At 42.0% G+C, this 23,438-nt stretch overlaps 1 protein-coding gene across 14 annotated transcripts in view; it reads left to right on the forward strand.

Moving 5' to 3' along the window:
- Window positions 1-767: 767 nt before the first annotated feature.
- BPTF (bromodomain PHD finger transcription factor) overlaps window positions 768-23,438 on the forward strand; it is a 147,856-nt gene continuing 125,185 nt past the window's right edge. For 7 of the 14 annotated variants that reach the window (XM_058703799.1, XM_058703797.1, XM_058703803.1 and 4 more), the window contains exon 1: window positions 768-1,628. In XM_058703799.1, coding sequence (XP_058559782.1) covers window positions 995-1,628 — 634 coding nt within the window. In that variant the 5' untranslated portion in view covers window positions 768-994. The remainder of the gene's footprint in view (window positions 1,629-23,438) is intronic. The other 7 variants (XM_058703809.1, XM_058703802.1, XM_058703800.1 and 4 more) reach the window with 1 other exon arrangement.

Consider the following 23,438-nt stretch of genomic DNA (forward strand, 5'->3'; position numbering starts at 1 on the left):
AAACACACAACATTTCGAACTAGGTTTTAGGCGGGAAGTCATCCTTTCTACTGCTAATAAGAAATTGGAAAGTTCTTGACGAGGTGGTCGAGTTTCTAGCTGGGACACTGGGAAAGGTGGAAGGAGACTGGAATGTAGCTGCGTTCCGGCTGAGGCTCTTCGGGTGGGGATTTTATCCACTGAATCTCAGAGCGACTTTCCCTCAGGGTCTGGCAGCCCAGGGCGTGGTTCCTGGCACAGCCCCTGGGTAGTTGTCATTGGGATCAATTTTAGGATTGTCTAGAACCAGGTCTTAGGAGTTTCACATTTCTGGGGGCTCGTGTCCCCGGGCCCCGGTTAATTTCCCTCTCGCGCTGGTGCAGGCGGCCCCCTCCGGACATCTTTTGGCTCTTTTCAGCATCAGTTTCCCCCAAGGGGGCGGGAGGGGGACGAGTATGGAGCCGCTCCTGCCCTCCTCTCCGAGCCGGGGAAGAGGAGACGTGAGAGGGAGGATCTGCTGAGTCCAGGCGCCGGCGGGGACTCCGCCGAAGCAGTAGTCTCCCCTGGCCAGTGCCCCGGGGCACTTCGCGAGCACTGCGCCCCTCTCCGCCGCGCCGCCCGAGTCCGCGGTCCAGCCGCGCCGCGCGGAGGCGCCCCTGCTTCCCCGCCCCCGACCCGGCGCTCCCGCGCTCCCCCTAGCGGCCGCCGCGCGGCCTCGCTCCGTCCCAGGCTCGTCGGCGGCGCAGCTCACGTGACCGCGCTCCGGGCCTGCGGCCGCTGTCGGTTCCCCCAGTCACCGAGCGAGAGGGAAGAAACAAGATGGCGGCTGAAGGCGATCCGGAGTGGGGCCCCAGCAATTCGGATTGAGCCTTCTCCCTCCACCCGCTTCCGCCGGCCGGGCCCCTCCCGCCCGGCCCCGCGGGCCTCCCCACCCGGCCCCGGCGCCCCCCACCGCCACCCCTCCGCCCGCCCCTCCCCCCTCCGCTTTCCCTTCTCCCCCCGCCTCGGCTCCGACATGAGGGGCCGGCGGGGCAGGCCGCCCAAGCAGCCCGCGGCTCCCGCTGCGGAGCGCTGCACCCCGGCCCCGCCGCCGCCGCCGCCGCCTCCGCCCACGTCCGGACCCATCGGGGGGCTCCGCTCGCGGCACCGCGGCAGCAGCCGGGGCAGGTGGGCCGCCGCCCAGGCTGAGGTGGCGCCCAAGACGCGGCTGAGCTCGCCCAGGGGGGGCAGCAGTAGCCGGAGGAAGCCGCCGCCGCCGCCGCCGCCGCCGCCGGCCCCCCCCAGCACCAGCGCCCCGGGCCGGGGGGGGCGAGGAGGCGGGGGCGGCAGGACGGGGGGCGGGGGCGGCGGCGGCCACCTGGCCCGGACCACCCCGGCCCGGAGGGCCGTCAACAAAGTGGTGTACGATGACCACGAGAGCGAAGAGGAGGAGGAGGAGGAGGAGGACATGGTCTCCGAGGAGGAGGAGGAGGAGGAGGAGGACGGCGACGCCGAGGAGACCCAAGATTCCGAGGACGACGAGGAGGATGAGATGGAGGAGGACGACGATGATTCCGATTATCCGGAGGAGATGGAAGACGACGACGACGACGCCAGTTACTGCACGGAAAGCAGCTTCAGGAGCCATAGCACCTATAGCAGCACTCCAGGTACCCACCCAGCCCAGTTGCTGCAGACTCCTTCCCCACCTCCTCTACCCTCCCCCCTTGCTCGCTCCCTCTCTGGTCTCCCCCCACCGCCATCTCCCCCCCCAAACGGAGGGGAAATGCGACGGCACATCAAGTGGCAAAAAACTAGATTTACAAGAGGAAAGAGGCGCATTGTTCAAAATGGAGATTGCATTGTTGCAGTTTGCAGGCCACACACTCGCTCTCTCTTTCTCTCCCCCCAACCCCCTCTTTTTCCTCTTCAAAATTTGTGCCAGTGCAGTGTCTCCACCGGGCAGGATTGAAACTTTGGCACACACATTTCCATTGCATTCATTTTTCTCCCCTTGTTTTGGTTTGGTTTTTGGAATGAAAGAAGCCTCTTGTTTTGCAAACCTCTTTGCATTTCTAATGTGGTTTCTTTTAGATTTTTATTATATATCTGTTCCTTAAAAGGGAATTGAGGATTTAGACAGATTGTGGCACACAGATACACAAAAACATGCTTCTCTTCACACTCCTAGCAGTGTGGTTTTAAAATTGTGTTAAGGAAATGGATCAGTTGGGTTAGTAGGGGAGCCTTATCTGGTCCTGTGTGTTTGTTTTTATTCTCGGGTGCTAATGGGCTCGTGCAACAGTTGCTAGTAAATGGCTGATTAAAAAGCAACGTAGAAAACCAGACGAAACCAAAACGAATTTGGCGGTACATTCGATTCCAGGTCATTTTGGTAAAATCCAAAATAAAAGTAGGAAAGCGTTAGCAACACGCGGCTTAGCTAATTCGATCCCTTTGCTTCGCCTGAGAAATGCAGTTTCGGATCACCTGTTGCAGAAGATGTATAGTTGATCATGCAGACATAATTGCTGAAGGTGAACTTTTGGACTAACTTCTAAGTTACACAGCAGACGTGCGTGGGGATTTATTACAAAATGACTTTTTTTTTTTTCCCCCATTCTGTTTCTAAGGATAAGTCTTCCTTGGATGTGTAATGAATTTCTCCAGGGTGACTTCTCTCCTTTTTTCTCACAGAAAGTTTCTCTGGGCTGGTGCTGAGATGCATTTGTTTTGTTTTGATTTCAAACACACAATTGCTGCTTTGTATTAAATACGCAGTTGCAGGTTACTAAATTGTGAAAAAAAAAAGTAATTTGTAACAATAGCCTACAAGATTCTTCCTTTACATTTTCATTAGTCTGGATTAACTAAATTAGATTCCAGTTTTACGAGCATTTACAAAGTTAAGTTTATGAAGAAATAGGATGTTAACAAAGTAATTAAGGTGTGTCACTGGTTTTAAAAAGAGACTAGGGTAGCAGAAGAGGTTAAATTAAAATATTTCCATTTTTTTTTATAAATGCTTAACTACTTATGGAGGAGTGTGTTAAGCCAGACTAGACTCATATGGGTTGTCTTAACAGCAAGTGCAGAAGGTAATTTTTTTGCCTGACAGAATAGTTGCCTGCCTTTGCCCAGTTGGGGGTGGGGGGGGGTGGGGAGAAGGAAGGGAGCCTGGGAGGAGATTGAAGGGAATGAATCAAGTTCAAGTATTTATGTCTTGCACGTAGAAGGAACTGCATGCCACTTTTCATTTCTCGCCAAGTTTGTATCTTTTATAGTAATAGTTTTTACCTTACGAAATCGCATGTGGTTCTTTCTGCCCAGAATTGAAAGACCCAGAGAGACTGAATTACACTATCTGAGCAAGTTATTTGGGGCTAGACAGAGCCGAGGCATTTTGGCAGGGTTGTTCAGCTAACTTTGACCTCTCTTTGAGGGACCAGCAGGCAATACTTAGGGTTGAGAGCTTGTGTGTATGCCGACTTAAATTACAATTTGTGTTTAGGTTTCCTTTAAAAAAAAAAAAACAAACAAAAAGCAAACTTGTATATTTGTGTACTTCCGTGACATTTTGTTTTTATTAATGATATTTGTATCCTACCTGGTAGGATTCTTGTCCTATGTTTACATGAAGTTAAGGCTTATATCTTTTTGTATTAATCTTCTATCCCTTGCAGTTCCTAGTACAGTATCTTGCACATAGCAGCCACTCATCAAAGATTGGTTAGATAAATGATGGTTAGGTAAGAGCTGTAATAGATGGAAGTTTTGATAATTCTACAATGGGTGCCATAGCTCCTAAATATTTGGGATTTGGGAAACTAAAAATTAGTCTAAGTAAATTTTGATAGTTTGACCCAGTGTTTTTAGTAGCAGAGTTAGTGTGTTTCATTTACACTATTTCATATTTCGTACGGCTATTTCATATTACTTGCCAGGCATTTGCCTCTCTTTATTGGATGTGGTGTTAACTTGTTGGACGATTTACTTTTTAAAGCACATTATTTCTCAAGATCAGGGTAAAAGGGATCATGCATTTTGTGTTCTAAACTTTGAGAATATGTCCACTTGGCCGGAATGAGTAACAGTGCATGACAGTGAGTTGTTGAGGCTGAGCACCAGTTTCTTTGGTTTTATTGTCTGTACTTCCAGACAATAAAGGCTGGGCAGGAGGCTGTCAGGTAAATGTGCGTGTATATGTGTATGCTTGGGAAGAAAAAAACATTGTGGGACTTGATATCCCAAGAGCACATAAAGAAATAGGATTGGTGGCTTTGAATCCTGTACTGTCAAAGGATTACTCTTTATTGGTAATTTAGAACAACTTGATTAATTTTCGTAGACTAGAACTTTGGCTTAAGTACTAACATGTTAAATTCCCAGCGAAAGAAATTATTCACTAGTTTATTCGTCTATCGACTACTATGTAGGTAATATGACTATTCATGATGCAAAGACGTTGGTTGGCACTACAAGCTTACTTTTCTAAAACCATCAATTTTTTTTTAAAGTTTATTTATTTTGAGAGAGAGAGCGCATACGAGCAGGGGAGGGGCAGAGAGCGAGAGCGAGAGCATCCCGAGCAGGCTCTGTATTTGGGTCCACAAAGGGCTCAGACTCCTGAACCGTGAGATCGTGACCTGAGCCGAAATCAAGACTGGCTCAACGGACTGAGTCACCCAGGTGCCCCCCACCATCGATTTTTTTTTAAGTTTTTTTTTTTTTTTTTTTTTTTTTTGGTAATCTCTATTCCCAATGGGTAGAGATCAAGAATGGCATGCTCCACCAACTGAGCCAGCTAGGTACCCCTAAAATCATAGATTAACAAGTTTGTTTTCATTGGAGAGTTAAATGTTTACCTTTTATGGAGAAAAATTTTAAATGGGTACATAAGGTATTCACATGACAGTATGATAGAGATGACAGTTTGTTAATATAAAATTGAAATCATCTAGTTTTTTCAGCTAGAGGCATTTGGCTAAAAAGTCTTTTATTTATTTTTATTGTGTAATTTAGAATATTTTAGCCTGTAGGTTTTATGATATATTTTGTCAACACACCGAGAAAGACTATATAGAAAATGTGTTTTATTTTTTTATTTTTATTTATTTTTTAAATGTTTATTTTTGAGTGGGGTGCCTGGGTGGCTCAGTCGATTAAGTGTCCGACTTTGGCTCAGGCTGTGATCTCACGGTCTGTGAGTTCGAGCCCCACGTCGGGCTCTGTGCTGACAGCCCAGAACCTGGAGCCTGCTTCAGATCTGTGTCTTCCTCTCTTTCTCTGCTCCTTCCCTGCTCACGCTCTGTCTCTGTTTCTCAAAAATAAATAAATGTTTAAAAAAAAATTAAAAAAACTAAAAATGTTTATTTTTGAGAGAGAGAGAAAGCACGAGCAGGGGAGGGAAGCGGGTGGACAGAGCATCTGAAGCAGGCTCTGTGCTGACAGCAGAGAGCCGGATGCGGGGCTGGAACTCATGAACCATGAGATCATGACCGGAGCTGAAGTCAGACACTTAATCGACTGAGCCATCCAGGCGCCCCAAAAATGTGTTTTAATAGGCATTTGGTGGAATTCTGGCAGCACCTTAAAATCAAGCATTTGCTAAATTAAAAAAATTAAATCATACTTGAAACTGAATTTTTTTTTTCATGTAACCTGTGTGGGACTTCTGAGGTATTATACTTAGTTGGAATTATGAAATTTGGAACCTCTGATGACTTCAGAAAGCCAGAGACCTGGTGGTACCCTGGGAGAGTAGGTGATTTATGTCCTCTAAGGATTATGACAGAGAACAGTGGTCTCTATGCCATGAATGAACTGTAGATTTATCTGAAGCAGAATTTGTTACTGGTTTGGCATTATTTATTCCAACCAGTGTCAACCAAGTATCTTTTCAGTGTTTGTGTAATTCCTGATTGCTACAAGTCAACTACAAAATGCAGTAGAGATTTAGAGGAGGATGAGATCATACCCTCTTTGGGGGAGTTGGTGTGGGTATATGCTTTCTGGATGGGCATGTGCAAGGTGATGATGGATAGACCAAGGGAGGGAGGAACATGAACTAAGGCACTGATTTTTTTTTTTTTTTTTATTAAAGATTTTCTATTTAAGTAACCTCCACACCCATCGTGGGGCTTGAACCCACAACCCTGAGATCAAGAGTCACATGCTCCACAGACCGAGCCAGCTAGGCACTGATTTTAAAGTGTGGGCAGTCTTAAGTAACCTGGTTTAGCAAGAGCATGAGCATGTAAATAAGAAATTGTAGGAGTGCCTGCATGGCTCAGTTGGTTAAGTATCTGGCTTTTGATTTCAGCTCAGGTCATGATCCCACACTTCGTGGGTTTGAGACCCACGTCGGGCTCTGTGCTAACAGCTCAGAGCTTGCTTGGGATTCTCTCTCTCTCTCTCTCTCTCTCTCTCTCTCTCTCTCTTTCTCCCTTTCTCCCTTTCTCCCTCCCTCCCCCCCCCCCACCCACTCCTCCCCTGCTCTTGCTCTCTCAAAATAAATATGCATTAAGAGAAAATTAAAAAAACAAACAAACCGTAAAGGTCTGTCGTTGGGCAGTATCTAGAGAACTAGGCTATAGTGTTTGTACTTTCTCCGGCTCTCATCTGTAGGGTAAATATCAGGCTGGATCAGTGATCCTCTGTCATTTTTCATTCCTGGAACCCCCGGGGGATGTGCTGTATTCCCATCAGCAGCATGCAGGAGAATGAAACAAAACCAAATCAAATCATGGAGACTCTTGTTAAGTCACCATTGCATCCAGCTCATTCCCCCCAAATTGAGAGTATTACTGGAGGAGGTAGTTTCTGAAGCTGCCCCTTACCCCATCTGTTTCAATTCTGTTTCATTTGCGGGTATTGGTGATCGATCAGAAGATCTGGAAACAAGTGGAATATGATTTTAGTGGGATGTTAGCAGGTTTAGCATGGCTTCTGTTCTGTAGGATGGATTGGAGGGTGAGGTAGCTAGTGGGGATCTGTAGAGGTTTGGAAGCACTGAATGGAAGATCAGTTCAGGAGGTTCCTCAGAGTTCTCCAGGCCTCGACAACATCAGAAGTGTAGACAGAGGAATGCATCACATAGGCTTCTGGAGGAACGGTCGTGTTTTGAGTGGCAATAGGAATTCAGGATTATAAGGGAAATGAGTGGGATCTGTTTTCAGGTATCTGTATCTGAAGAGGTTAAACATGAGAAGTGAAAGAAAGAAAATGAGGGCCTCAACGAGTTATTAAAAAGTTGGGCAGCCTGATCTGTGAGTGGCGAACAGGGACATCTGAGGTGTGCAGTAGTACGCTGTCTTGTGTACAGTTCGCGTTCATCGTCTTTCCCGGTGAGTACTTGGAAGCGGGGCTATGTACTGAAACGTGTATGGACGGCAGGACTGGGGTTGCTGAGGCCAGGAGCTCTGATCTAGTCCAGTAGACTCTCTTTTCGCCTCCAGCACCTTGTGTGCTCCCTGTGCCTGCAGATCCCTGGAGGGGGTATACAGGGGCTGTAAGGTGGTGATCGTGGTGGGGGACTCAGAGACTCAGACCGGAGCAGATCCTAGCAGATACCCTCTTTGCATTGAATTGATTCCTCCCTTCTTGCCCCTTAGCCAAGCCCGAATCCCGAATCCCGCTTCCTGCTTTCCAGGAGGCATCTCCCAGAAGTCTTCCCAGAGTACTGTTGCTCACCTTGGTCTTTTTTTCTCTTTGAATGCCTGCTTATAGCCTATATCATAGGCTCAACTTCATAGTTGAGCACTAGTTTAGCATTGACCCTCATTCTAATTTTTTCATGCTTTCAGTTCTTTAAAATGGTTAAGCCTCAGGAGGCAGAACATTTCTTTAAAAAAACACAAAACTTACACTTGCAAAATGCACTTTAAGAGTTTATCTTTTTAAGTAATCTCTACACCCAATGTGGGACTTGAACTCATAACCCCAAGATAACTGAGCCAGCCAGGCATCCCGGCAAAGTGCACTTTAAAAGTGCGTATATGTAAAATCATATAGAAAGAATGAAAGTGCCTATAACTCAATGTAATTATGTTTTAATTGTTTTGTGTATTGGTATATGTAAAATTATTTTATATTTTTCTAGCTATTAAGTTCTGTTACTCAAATGCTACGTTTTGACTACTGAATGATTTTTGAAAATAGTAACAGTAATAGCTAACATTGATTGGACACCTAAATTACTGAATAACTCTCAAACAGTATTTATTATTTTTTAATTTTTTAAATATTTTATTTATTTATTTTTAGAGAGAGCATGCGCATGTCTGCGCACAAGCATGCATGAGTGGGAGAGGGGCAGAGAGAGAATCCCAAGCAGTCTCCATGCTATAAGTTTAGAGTCCCATTTGGGGCTGGATCTCACTAACCATGAAATCTTGACCTGAGGCAAAATCAAGAGTCAGAGGTTTAGCCAACTGAACCACCCAGGAACCCCAGTAATTCCATTTTTTTAAGTCTTTTTTTTTTTTTTTTAAGTTTATTCATTTTTGAGAGACAGAGAGAGAGAGAATGGGGGAGGGGCAGAGAGAGGGAGAGAGAGAGAGAATCCCAAACAGGTACCATGCTGTCAGCAAAGAGTCCACTGTGGGGCTTGAACTCACAAACCCGTGAGGTCATGATCTAAGCTGAAATCAAGAGTCGGACGCTTAACCAACTGAGCCACCCAGGCATCCCCCAATAATTCATTTTTTGAAACAACAGCTTTATTGATATAAATATATATATTTCATAAAATTCACCCTTTTTTAAAGCGTCTAATCGAGTGTTTTTTAATATATTCACAGAGTTGTGCAGCCATCGGCATTCCCTAATTTCATACCAGTTTTTCATATCTTCCCCCAAAAGAAACCCGTACCCATAGCAGTCACTCCCGGTTCTCTCTTTCCTCCATTGCCATCCCCTGACAATAACTATTTTCATTCTGTGTTGATTTGTCTTTTTTGGATGAAATCTCATATACATGGAATCATACAACATGTAGCTTCTTTCACTTAGCATAATGTTTTCAAGGCTCATGCATGTTGTAGCATATAGCAGTACTGTATTTGAAGAATAGTCCATTATATGGACATACCACATTTTGTTTATCTGTTCGTCCAGTGATGGAAATTTGAACTGTTTCCACTTTTTGCCTGTTGCGAATAATGCTGACATCAACATTTTGTGTGTAGGTTTTTGTCTCCACAGTGTTTTCATTTCTTAAGGGTGTAACCTGGGAGTGGAATTGGTGGATCATTATAAATACAGTCTTGATAAAATCATTTTGATCGGACATTTTGTTCCGATAGTTTTAAAACCGTTCTCTTAACGATGAATGAGAGCTGGGTTGTAAGTCTTTCATATTATCTGTGATTTTTGGACTGCCTTAGGTCATTTTGGATAATTTATTCCGGAAGGATTTGTCAGAAGACTACTGTGAGTGGAGTCATACCATTGATTTCCACACTGTGAGTGTGGGGACTTGTGGCAGGCACCTGCGTGTGTGAACCCACCACAAAATTTTAGGCTGTTAAGATGTATGAGAATCTGAGGAGTATAGATACATTTTGTTGTGTGTGTCAAGGATCTAAAGAGGTAGCATGGAGCACAGAGATTTAAAGTGGAGAATCTGGACCAGACTTCATGAATTTGAATCTGGGCTCTGTGGTGAATGGGCCATTTGCTTAACAGTGTCTCACTTTGCTCATTTGTAAAATGGAGATATCATAGCATTTAATTCAGGGTGTTGTGAGGATTAAACGGCTGATACATGTGAAATGCCTCGGACAGTGGCGCATGGTATAAAGATTCAACAGATAGTAGCTATTATTATCTGTTAGTACGTTCCTGAACTGAAGATGGAGATTCTGTGCAGATATCAGGGCCTTAATTCCAGTCTAGTGAAGTAGTATTTTATTCTGTCAGAAGATGTCATCTGATTCGCCAGGTCTAAAAATATTTTGAGGACCCCATTTAAGTAAAAATATGCATTAAAACAGAGCTTTAACACCCCCCAAAAAAGAAATATTGAATGTTTAACTTACCCATTAAAAAAATTTGGTTTACCTCACATCTGATTTATTCCAGAACTATTATAAATAGTATATTTCCTTCAGTTATTTGCAATGGTCATTAAAGTAATAGAAAGCACTCTTGCTACTCTAACTCTTTGGTAGTTCGTGCTGCCTTTCTCTGCCTGTTCCTTCAACACCAGTTTTCCAGGTTTTCAAACCAGCCCATGCATGGCCCTCTCACTATCTCCCTTCTTCCCCAGGGAGCTCATCTGTTTTCAAGTTGTTTTTAAGAATTGTGGTGAAAAATTATAAAAATAGTGCAGATTTACTCTTTTGGGAAAATACACATAATACAAAGATGAAAATGAAAATCTATAATCTCACCAACCAGAGGTAACTACCAGGAATGTTTTTATACCATTTCCTATAACATGTTTTTACCTACATATTTTTAAAAAGGTACAACTAGGATTATATCAAACTGTTTTTAATTGATATATAGCAAGATTTTCCCCTGTCACGGTCTTTATCAAGGTAGTGTATGAACATAGGTAACATAAATTAAAATTGTATTAAAGGCTCATAGTGAACAAAAGCAGCTCCCTGCCTATACCTCTTTCCACCCAAGACCCCTCCAAAGGTGACTTTCAATTCTTGTAGCTGTATCCGCCCTCCCCCCCGCCCCCCCCCCCCCGGGATTTACCACAGTATTTTAAAATAATATGCTTATATTCGGTTTATCAGTTTCTGACATTTCTCTTTTGACTTTGTTAATGATAGATGAAGATTTAGTCTTATTATAATTACCCTTTTCCATATCTTCTCATTATAGCATGATTTTTGGATAAATGTTGAGGAATATATTACATTATCATAAGTATGTAAATATTGACAGTTGCACCAAACACCGTGCTATAATTATAATTATTATTACTAACTATTTTCCTGGAGTTCATTGCCTTATTTTTTTACTTGGTTAATGTTCTGTGTATCTAGCCCGGTGCACTGTCAAGTCTGTAAAATATCTCCTGCTATTTTCTAAACTGTCAAATGTAACAGTTCCATGGGTGCCTGGCTGGCTCAGTTGGTAGAGCATGCGACTCTTGCTCTTGGGGTTGTGAGTTTGAGTCCCACATTGGGTTTAGAGATTACTTAAAAATAAAATGTTTAAAAAAAAATAACGGTTCCATGTTTTTTGCTTGTTGCTCTCCCTTCTGCACCCCTCTCCCTTTATGCTTTCACCTGAACTGATTGCTCTTGTAGATTTTTTGAACATCACATTGGAACTTCTTTTTTGCTGCTTCCCCATGTAGATTCTGTTTTTTGAGTCTTACATTTTTCCTGATCTACTTCTCTTTTTCAGCACAGCCTCTAGTTGCTTCCTAAGAATGGATGTGCATGAGAAATAAACTTAAAAAAAAAATCATTGATGTTTAAAATGCCCTTTGCAACTCTAATACTTGATAGGTTGGCTGGGTTATATAGGATCCTAAATTTAAAAATCGGTTTCACTTGAAAGATTTGCTTGATTGTATTCCAGAATCTAGTGTTGCTGCTGAGAAGTCTAGGGCCATTCTGATGACTTTCTTCACGTGTGACTTGTTTTTTTCCTTTGTAAAGTTTTTAGGCCCTTTTTATGGTCTCTACTTTCATGAGGTTTTTCAGTAATACCATATCCCTTGATGTAGGTTTTTGTTTCATTAATTGCGCTGGGTGCTTGGTGGTCCCTCTCCCTTCTTTTTAATTAAAAATTATTTTATTTTAAGTAAACTGGACACCACGTGTGGGGCTCAGACTCAGGACCCTGAGATCAAGAGTCCTGTACTCTATACCCTCCACCCACTGAGCCATCTTGGCACTTTTGGTGGGCCCTTTTAAAATGGAGATTTATTTGTGTTCTTTAATTTTGGGGAAGTTTTTTCTGTTATTTGCTCATTTTCCCCCAAATTTGCTTTGTTTTCTTCTTGGACTCCTAGTTAGATGTTGGATCTGTTAGACTGATCTTACTAAGTTTCTTGTCTTTTTAAATTTTTTTTTTTGTCTTTTTGTCCTTTTGGACTCCTTTCGGGGAGATTTCTTTCTTTTTCTTTTCCAGACTTTCTGTTAAGTTTTTATTTCAGCTATCAGATATTTAATTTCTAATCTTTAAAAAAATTTTTTTTATGGAGTGCCTGGGTGGCTCAGTTGGTTAAGTGTCCTACTTCGGCTTACGTCATGATCTCATGGTTCGTGGAAGGCAGCTGTGCTCACCACTGTACCACCAACGCTCACGGTTCGTGGGTTTGAGCCCAATATCGGGCTCTGGGCTGACAGCTCAGAGCCTGGAGCCTGCTTCGGACTCTGCGTCTTCCTCTTTCTCTGCCCCTCCCCCGCTTGTGCTCTGTCTCTCTGTCTCTCAAAAATAAACGTTAAGGGGCGCCTGGGTGGCTCAGTCGGTTAAGCGGCCGACTTCCGCTCAGGTCATGATCTCGCGGTCCGTGAGTTCGAGCCCCGCATCGGGCTCTGTGCTGACAGCTCGGAGCCTGGAGCCTGTTTCAGATTCTGTGTCTCCCTCTCTCTGACCCTCCCCCGTTCATGCTCTGTCTCTCTCTGTCTCAAAATAAATAAATAAATAAATTAAATAAATAAATAAATAAATAAACGTTAAAAAATTAAAAAAAAATTTTTATTGTAACTAGGCTCCATGACCAACATGGGGCTTGAATTCATGACCCTGAAACCAAGAGTTGTACACTTCTACCTACTGAACCAGCCAGGCACCCCAGTTATTTAATCTCTAAAAGTTGCTTTTTTTTGTTGCCTTTTCATAGAAGCATCCTGTTTAACGATATATTTTCTTATGTTTCTTATTAATGGTAATTAAAAAATTATTGAAGTACACCTTTCATATATAATAAAATTCACCCTTTTTAGTATATAATTTTGACTCTAAGTTTTGGCAAACACATACCAAGGCTGTGCACCGCCATGTTAATTCCATGTTAATTTGCATTTACCTAGTGATTAATGATGCTTAATATCTTTTCATATACTTATTTGCTTGTCTGTGAAGCAAATCTTTGTTGAAGTGTCTGTTGAAATATTCTGCCCAATTTTTAATTATTGAATTACTGAAATATTTAATTTTTATTATTGAATTTGGAAAGTTTAGCTAACAATAATTATTTATGTTACATAACTTCCCAAAGCTTTTTCCTCTGTTCCTATGTTAGATCATCCTCTTCTTGGAAGTAATGCCCTTTCTTATCTTCTTATCTCTCTGATGACATTTATTATAGTTTTCTTGAGCTTTTTTTTTTGTTACCTCAGATTCCATTCTTTTTGTTTTGCTTGTTGTTGTTTGTTTTAAATGTTTATTTTTGAGAGAGAGAGAGAGAGAGCGCGCGAGAGGGTGTGTGCGATGAGTGGGGAGGGGCAGAGAGAGAGGGAGACAGAGGATCTGAAGCAGGTTCTGTACTGACTGACAGAGAGCCCGGTGTGGGGCTTGAACCCATGAACAGCGAGATCATGACCTGAGCTAAAGTCAGATGCTTAACCAGTTGAGCCACCGAGGTATCCAATTTATTGTTGTTGTTGTTTTGTTTTCTTTAAGTAGGCTCCATATCCAATGTGGGGTTTGAACTCACAACCCTGAGATCGAGTCACATGCTCTACTGACTGAACCAGCCAGGTGCCCCAGATTCCATTCTTCTCTTTCAGTTTTCTCTCCTTAATAGTGGAGGCTTTTTTTTTGGATACCATGAACCTTAGCTGTTCATGGAGTGAGACACTGAATAGCACCCACTCTGGGTAATGGGTGGCCATGGTTTCTCAACTGGTAAGTTTCACTGTAAGGTGATTGGGGAGTGAGACTTCCTTTTCTTTCGTGGAACCCCAGATACCAGTATTTGTTATTTTTGTGTATTTTCATTTTTCTCTTTTTAATTTTTCTCCTGTGAGTCTGTTTGCTTTCTTAAGGGAAGATTTCTTAAATTTCTTGCCTGTGGCTGGAACTTAGGGGTCTGAGAGAGTGTGTATGCCCAGTATCCTGGGAAATTAGATGACGGAAGGTGGCTAGGGCTCTCACGTGTATGCACGTGTCACTAAATTTCCCATTAGGAACCCTGAGTTAGCTGTCTCATTCCTCCCCTCCACTTCTGAAAGTTCTTCCTCTCTGCGAAGTCAGATTCCTCTTCTCCCAGTTCCACATTCCACAAATTCTCAAAAATTGCTTTACTGCTTATGTCCTCTCTCCTCTGTTTTTTGTTTTTTTTTTTTTGTTACTTTCTCCCTTCTCCACTTGTCTTGAGATACAGTTGACATATAACATTAAAGTAGTTGTGTACGACATAATGGTTTGATATATATTGCAAAATGATTACTGCAATAAGTTAACATCTATCACTTAATGTAGTTAAAAATTTTTTTTCTTGGGACACCTGGGTAGCTCAGTTGGTTAAGTGTCTGACTTCGGCTCAGGTCATGATCTCACAGCTCGTGAGTTCAAGCCTCGCGTCGGGCTTGGAACCTGGAGCCCATTTTAGATTCTGTGTCTCCCTTTCTCTCTGCCCCTCCCCTACTCATACTCTGTCTCTCAAAACTAAACATAGGGGTGTCTGGGTGGCTCAGTCGGTTGGTTAAGTGTCTGAGTTCAGCTCAGGTCGTGATTTCACAGTCCCGAGTTCGAGCCCCGTGTCGGGCTCTGTGCTGACAGCTCAGAGCCTGGAGCCTGCTTCAGATTCTGTGTCTCCCTCTCTCTCTCTCTGCCCCTCCCCTACTCATGCTCTGTCTCTCTCTGTCTCTCTCTTTCTCAAAAATAAATAAAGAAGAAAAAAAATAACTATAATGTAGGGTAGACCATGGCAAGTGTTGTAAGAAAAAGAAATTAGGGAGAGAAGTCACGTTCTTTTGGGAGATCAGAACCAGTGTCAAGAATAAGGTTGAACTTTAGATATGCTTTGTAAGTTGAGTAAGATTTCTCCAAGTAGAGGTTGAATAAGAGAAAGGAGGATATGAATTATAACAGATGAACAGAAAGATGCCTGTTTAGGGTCTACATGCTTGTGGTTTGAGTGTTCAGCTAAGACTATAGAGAAAGGGAGATTGTATTTGGGTCCAATTTGAATGAATGCCAGTCTGAGAAATTTGTACTTAGTTGACAGTCATTGAGTGTTTTTTTTTTTTTTAATTTTTTTTTTCAACGTTTTTTATTTATTTTTGGGACAGAGAGAGACAGAGCATGAACGGGGGAGGGGCAGAGAGAGAGGGAGACACAGAATCGGAAACAGGCTCCAGGCTCCGAGCCATCAGCCCAGAGCCTGACGCGGGGCTTGAACTCACGGACCGCGAGATCGTGACCTGGCTGAAGTCGGACGCTTAACCGACTGCGCCACCCAGGCGCCCCTCATCGAGTGTTGTAAAAGTGGAACGTCACGATAAAGCTGATTTAAGAAAAAAAAAGTCTGGCTTTGGTTTATAGGATTCATGTAATTATGTATAGCATTTTTTTTAAAGTTTATTTATTTTGAGAAAGAGCACATGTGCACCAACAGGGAAAGAGCAGAGAGAGGGGGAGAGAGAAGATCCCAAGCTGGCTCTGTGTCATCAGCACAGAGCCTGACTCGAGGCTTGAACTCATGAACCGTGAGATCATGACCTGAACTGAAATCAAGAGTTGGACGCTTTAGGGGCGCCTAGGTGGCTCAGTCGGTTAAGCGTCCGACTTCAGCTCAGGTCACGATCTCGCGGTCCGTGAGTTCGAGCCCCGCGTCGGGCTCTGGGCTGATGGCTCAGAGCCTGGAGCCTGCTTCCGATCCTGTGTCTCCCTCTCTCTCTGCCCCTCCCCCGTTCATGCTCTGTCTCTCTCTGTCTCAAAAATAAATAAGCGTTAAAAAAAAAAAAAAAAGAGTAGGACGCTTTAACAACTGAGCCACTGAAGTGCCCCATATAGGATGTTTGTAATAGGAGAAGACTGATAGAATATGACTTTTAATAACTACATAAGATTCCATCCTAAGTCTTTGTCAAAATAGTTAAGCTGTACTCTGGTTCCTGGCTATGGTTGCCTTTAGTGGCTATTCTTTTAGATAGATCTTGGTTCACATCCCTGATTTTTTTTAAGGCTTCACTATGTATTATTAATATATTATAAATAGTATGTAAAATACATATATGTAATATATACTAGGCATGTTATAATCTGTATGTAACATGATATACCATTATATTATAAATACAGTAAATATATTTTCACCGGCCGTATACAAATATATATTTCACCAGCTGTCATTTTGCCAGCACTGGTTATTTATAAAGCATCTTTGCATTCGATGGGTTAAAAGCTCTCTTGTTTGAATTTGCATTTCTTTGCTAATAAAATTTAATACTTTCGTGGCCTCTGATGTCAAAATCTATTTGTAGTCATGATTTCTTTCCTGTGTTTTAACTCATTAATGGGTGAATACTTCTTGCACCCCTCCACTTAGCTCTTCTATAGACACATCACATTGGACGTGTTCCAAATAGAATTCATTCTTTAGCGACCACTCCCAACGTCCCATTTCCTTGTTCGGCAAATAACGGCACTGCCCACTGAATTGCCCAAGTCAGAAGTGAGGAAGTAACAAACTCCTCCCTACGCCTCACCCTCAGTGTGCAGGATTGTCATCAGGTCCTATTCAGTTCACATATCTTTTAACTCTTCTGTCCATTCATGCTAATGGTTCCCTAAATCAGGCCCTCTTCATCCATCACTTGGCTTCTTGAAGGAACCAGCTTGCCTGCCTGATCTGCTTTCATTTCATTTATGTCCCAACTTCATCTTCTGTTGCTTCATTGATTTGTTCAATTAAAAAAAACAAACAAACTATTAAGTGCCTGCTGTGTTCCAGGCACTATCTGGGATAGAGCTGAGAATGAATCAGATAAGGCCCCTGCCCTGATGTGGCAGGGAAGGCACAGTGCGTCAGTAAGAGAAGTGTTTTGCAAGGGGGCACATAAATATGATCTAGTCTGTGGGGGTCAGAGAAAGCCTCCCTGAAGAGCTGACAGTTAAGCTTAAAATTAAAGAGAGGAAAGAAGATTGTAGGCCCTAGGATCATCACGTGCCGTGGACTGGAGGGAAAACCATGAAGGATTTTAAGTAAGAAGTAATGTGATTAGATTTGTGTTTTAATTTATTTTTTAAGGTTTTATTTATTTTTATTATTTTTTAATGTTTATTTTTGAGAAAGAGAGATGGAGAGCAAGCAGGGGAGGGGCAGAGGGAGAAAGAGGGAGACAGAATCCCAAGGAGGCTCCTCACTGTCAGTGCAGAGCCCAGTGTGGGGCTTGAACTCCAGAACCGTGAGATCATGACCTGAGCAGAAGTTGGATGCTTAACTGACTGAGCCACCCAGACACCCAGGTTTTATTGATTTATTTTTAAAAAATAATCTCTACACTCACCTGGGGCCCGAGCTCACAACTCCAAGATCAAAAGTTGCCTGTTCCACCGACGCAGCCAGCCATGCGCCCCCAGATCTGTGCTTTTAAAGAAGTCTCTCTGGCTGTAGAATGGAGAATGAATTGGAGTGGGATATGAATGGATGAAGGCAATTCGGCTGTTGAAGTAAACCACTTGACACATCGTGTACTAGGTTGGTATCAGTAGGAGTGAAGAAAAATAAGCCAAAAAAATATTCTAAGGTTTAGAATGACTCATTTTAGTGATAAATTGGCTAGGTGGGGTGTGGCGAAAGAAGGAAAGGGGTCAAGGATGAATTGACTTCTAAACCTTACTTCTCTTGATTCACAACTCCTTTCTCTTCACCTTGAATTTGATCATCAGGTAATACGGAATTCTTTGTCGTTCTTCTCACACACCTTCTCGTTTTATAGTGCTGTGATGATTAACTCCTAGCCACCCAGCCATCACCTTGTCCAGCGTGCCTTCTCTGGTCACTATTCTCTTTTCCCCAGGTAGGGCTAAGTTCTTTTACCTTTCCTCTACCCTGTAGAACCTTGTACACTTACATGTTGTTTAGTTTCCAAACGTTTGGGGATTTTCTAGGTGTCTTTTTGTTATGATTTTTAATTCTGTTATGTTCAGAGAATATACTTTGTATGCCTTTAATTTTGCAAAACATTTTTAGAGGCTTATTTTGTGCCCCCAAATACTGTCTCTCTAGGTGAATGTTCCAAGTGTACTTGGAAAGAAGGTGTGTTCTGCTCTTGGGTGGAGTGGTCCATAAATGTTAGGCCAAGTTGGTTGCAGTGCTTTTAAGGTCTGTATCCTTGCTAGGTTTTCATCTACTTGTTTTACGGATTACTAAGAGAGGGGTGTTGAAATCCCCAACTGTTGTTAGGATTTGCCTGTTTCTCCTTGGAGTTCTATTAGTCTCAGTATTTTTAGGCTCTGTTATTAAGTACGTAAGCTTTTAGGAGAGATTATTTTATCCTCTAGATTACTTGACCCCTTTATCATTATATCTTTATTTCTTAAGATATTTTACTGAAATGGACTGTCAATTATGGTTGTCTCCTTCATGAGAACCTACGTTAGGGCGGGGTCTCATTCATCTCCCTCCCCTTAGTGCCTGGTTCAGTCTCCAGTATGAATAGGCAGCAGAGGTAATTGTTCAGCTGAGTGTGTGAGTTCAAGAAAGTCTCTGGATTCTTTTCACTCTTAGTTCTGTGCTGTCCATTATGGCAACCACTAGCCACATGTGGCTATTTATTTCTTTATTGAAAAAATTATTTTTATTTATTTATTTAAAATGTTTTTTTAATGTTTATTTATTTTTGAGCCAGAGACAGAGCATGAGTGGGGGAGGGGCAGAGAGAGAAGGAGACACAGAAGAGAGAGGGAGACTCAGAGCAGGCTCCAGACTCTGAGCTGTCAGCACAGCGCCCGACGTGGGGCTCGAAACTCACAAACCGTGAGATCATGACCTGAGCCAAAGTCCGTTGATCAACCAACTGAGCCACCCAGGCATCCCCCAAAAATTTATTTTTAAGATTTTTTTTTTTTTTTTAGTAATCTCTATACTCAACATGGGGGGGCTCAAATTTACAATCACAAGATCAAGGGTCTCATGCTCTACAACCGAGCCAGCCAGGTGCCCCCACGTGTGCCTATTTAAATTTAAATTAAATAAAATTCAAACTTCGGTTCTTCAGTGGCATTAGCTACATTTCAAGTACCCAGTAGCCATATGTGGCTAGTGGTTCCCATATTGCACAGAGATGTAAAACGTTTGGATCTTTTAATACTATTGCAGAAAGTTCTCTTTGACTGCACTGTTGTAGTTAGCTTCTGCTAGACTCTGCTCATTTACCTAACATCTTTTTTCCTCTAGCCTGTTATTTGCTCTGAATCCTGCATGGCCTGGGTAGCTCCAATAGTTTGGCCCTGGTCCTCCTTTATTGAGACCGTCAGCCCAGCACTATTTGTATATGTAATTGGTATTTCTGCAGTCAGACTTGGGATCATCTTTGAAATGACTGCATTTGTTGTTCTTGGTGGTAGAGGGAAGAGGCAATCAATTAATACTTAGTTTTAGAAAATCTGCCACAATCCTGTTAAAATTAAGCTAAGAGTCATAGATGTGGGACGGAAGGGAAAGAAGGATTACAATTTAGAGGTTTAGGTTGGGAAATTTAATTTGATAATTTAGAGTATTGCAGTGTTGTAAAAGTTTAACAGTTGGTATATGAACTGACTTGTGAGATACTGGTGTGTTCCAGGGTGTTCATTCTGCTGTATAAAACATCTCCGGAAACTCTGGCCAAATTATTTAATAGTTTTCAAGGAAAACACATCACTTTTTTTTTTTTTTTTTTTTGAGTAGGATTCTTTTGTTACTTAATTGATGTTAAATTGCAACTGTGAAACCTCCTGAGGTTTGCTAAGAAACTGAATGCTTATTAGACCCTTCTACTCACCGATGTTTTCTAGAATTCACATACTTGGGAGACTGCTTGGCCAAGAGAAATTCATACCAAATGGCAGTGTTCATTAGGTTCAATTTCTATATTTTCCTGTCATGGCTTCCTGCTAGAGTTCAGTATCTTAACATTGCCTCCTTTTGAGATCTGTCTGTTTATAGTATATTCTATTTATGGAACTTAAAAAGTATTTCAGAAATGCACATATTAATCTGTGTGGAATTTCTCTTCTGGTCCTTTTTCCTTCTAATGCTCGCACAGCGATATCAAGACTTGTCTGAGGAAATAGTCCCGACATTTAAAATAGGTAGTAAAATTTTAGCATTTCCTATCAAAGCATTTTCCCCTGTTCTTCTAGACATTGAAATAATTTTCACATACTCCTTGAAGCCTTATTCAGTAAATTATCCCGACTCATGACCATATTATTCTCCGACTCATGACCATATTCTGCTTTTAAAGTGCTATGTGGGCACCTGGGTGGCTCAGGTGGGTAAGTGTCCGACTTTGGCTCAGGTCATAATCTCACAGTTCGTGGGTTCAAGCCCTGCGTCAGGCTCTGTGCTGACAACTCAGACCCTAGAGTCTGTTTCAGATTCTGTGTCTCTCTTGGTCTATGCCCCTCACCCCCTCAAAAAAATGAATAAACATTAAAAAAAAATTTAAACAAAGTGCTATGCAAATAATAAAAAATTTAGAAAGCAGTTTTACTGTAATTTCAGATACATATTTGAACTTTTTGGTCCAAAATGATCCAGGTGAAATGCCTTTGATTTCTGCTGTAAACTTAGAAGATTATCTCCTTACAGATGTATTGTCCTTAATTGCCTAAGTAGTTTAAGTTGTGAATCTTCCCCGTGTCTCAGGAAAAACCTAACAGTGGAGATTGTTTATGGCAGAGGTTACAACCTCAAATGCCTACAGGGTTCAAGTATGTAAGTTAAAGACTTGAAATGGCCTTTTAAAAATTTGTTAGTACGTAACTACATTTGCTGTTAATATTTATTTGCCTTAAAAAACTAGCCATCCCTCAAGGGATGCCTGGCTAGCTGAGTTGGTAGAGCATGTGACTCTTGATCTTGGGGTGGTGAGTTCAAGCCCACGTTGGGTGTAGAGCTTACTTAGGAAGAAAAGAAAAGAAAAGAAAAGAAGAAAAAAAAGAAAAAAACATTTAGCCCTATTGAAATGTGCTGTCCTAAATGTGCTAGAGATGTATCTGTAGTTACTTAGATACTGAGTGTTTCTATAGGGTAGATTCCTAAGAGTGGGATTGTTGAGTGATATTTATTTATTAAAAAAAATTTTTTTAACATTTGTTTTTGAGAGAGAGACAGAGCACGAGCGGGGGAGGGGCAGAGAGAAAGGGAGACACAGAATCCAAAGCAGGCTCGAGGCTCTGAGCTGTCAGCACAGAGCCCGATGCGGGGCTCAAACTCACGAACCGTGATATCATGACCTGAGCCGAAGTCGGATGCTTAACCGACTGAGCTACCCAGCTGCCCTTATAGAGTAGATTCCTAAGAGTGGGATTATTGGGTGATATTTAATAGGCTGAAGTAGGTTATGCTCCCATCACCTGGTTGTTTTTAAACCTTCCCTAATGTATACTTACGGTTTTAAATTAATTATTTTTACTTGAGATACAATTAACATATATTGTATTAGTTTTAGGTATACAACATAATGATTTAATACATACACGTTATGCAAAATGATTACCTCAGTAAGTTTAGCTAACATCTATCACTACATGGTTATACTTTTTTTTTCTTGTGATGAGAACTTTTATGCTCTATTCTGTTAGCAACTTTCAAGTATATGATACAATATTGTTAAAACTGTAGTCATGCTATACAGTACACATCCCTAGGCTTATGTGGTTTTTATTTTATTTATTTTGTTTATATATTTTTATTTTTTTTATTTTTATTATTTTTTAATTTTTTTTTTTAACGTTTATTTATTTTGGGGACAGAGAGAGACAGAGCATGAACGGGGGAGGGTCAGAGAGAGGGGGAGACACAGAATCCGAAACAGGCTCCAGGCTCTGAGCTGTCAGCACAGAGCCCGTCGCGGGGCTCGAACTCACGGACCCTGAGATCATGACCTGAGCCGAAGTCAGCTGCTTAACCGACTGAGCCACCCAGGCACCCCTTGTTTATATATTTTTAAAGTTTATTTATCTATTTTTGAGAGAGAGAGAGCACGAGCACACACACATACGCATGCAAGCAGGAGAGGGGTAGAGAAAGAGGGAAGAGAGAGAATCCCAAGCAGGCTCCGTGCTGTCAGCACAGAGCCCTTGTTGGGGTTCAAACTCACGAACCGTGAGATCATGACCTGAGCTGAAATCAGGAGTCAGATGCTCAACTGAATGAGCCCCCCCCCCCCCCCATGTGGTTTTTAAATTAACTTCTTTCTAGAATCTAGCCAACTATACTGAGACCTTTAGTAGGTGGTCTTGGATATGGATTAGACCTCATCATTTGCTGGTAAATATATGTGTGGTTTGAGAGCCTGAGGTTTAGCTTCCAGACTGGGGGAGGGGGCAGATGTTTGTTTTGAGAAGTTTCTGGCTAGGCTGGAATGGAGTTCTTTATTGCTTCTTAGCTTGAGTCTGACCTTAGAAAAGTCATTCCTCTGTGGGCCTCAGTTTACTCATCTGTAAACTATTGGCTGGACTACATGATCTAATTGGCAGGGGATTGTCAAACTTTGTCTTTTAAATTGTCAGATAGGGGGCGCCTGGGTGGCTTGGTCGGTTAAGTGTCTGACTTCGGCTCAGGTCATGATCTCACGGTCCGTGGGTTTGAGCCCCGCGTCAGGCTCTGTGCTGACAGCTCAGAGCCTGGAGCCTGCTTCAGATCCCGTGTCTCCCTCTCTCTGTGACCCTCCCCCGTTCATGCTCTGTCTCTCTCTGTCTCAAAAATAAATAAACGTTAAAAATAAATAAATAAATAAATTGTCAGATAGTAAATATTTATGTTTTGTGAGCCAGACCCTCTTGCGACTAGTTAACTCTGCTATGGTAGCACAAAAGCAGCCATAGACAGTAAACAAGTAAGCATGGCTGTGTTCGCATAAAACTTTATTTAAAAAAAAATAAGGCTGTGGCCGGTCATGGTTAGCCAACTCTCTTTTGAGCTCTTGATGTTCATTAATCTGTGATTTGGATCATTAAAATTGGAAGAAAGTTTTGAATTTTTAAAATAACACTTCTGAAAGTCTAGTAAGAATTTTACTTTTGTTTTTCCCATTTATCAGGAAAGAAACAAAAAAATTTAAAAGTCAGAAGGTTACATTAATATTTTGGTTTCTCTCCTTTGGTAACCGTCTTTGAATGTGTATATGTATATGATGAATAGTCACATGTGTAGAAACCTACGTATCGTTATATCTATAATTGGCTTTGTAGTTCTTTTTACTTACACAATAGGATCTTACTATATCTAAATAAAATTGTCTACAAAAATATCTGCTCTCAGGGCACCTGAGTGGCTCAGTAGGTTAAGCCTCTGATGAATGTGCATATGCTCTTCTCTCAAAATTAATTAACTTAAAAAA

This window comes from Neofelis nebulosa, chromosome 16 (assembly GCF_028018385.1).
Source record: "Neofelis nebulosa isolate mNeoNeb1 chromosome 16, mNeoNeb1.pri, whole genome shotgun sequence".
NCBI lineage: Eukaryota > Metazoa > Chordata > Mammalia > Carnivora > Felidae > Neofelis > Neofelis nebulosa.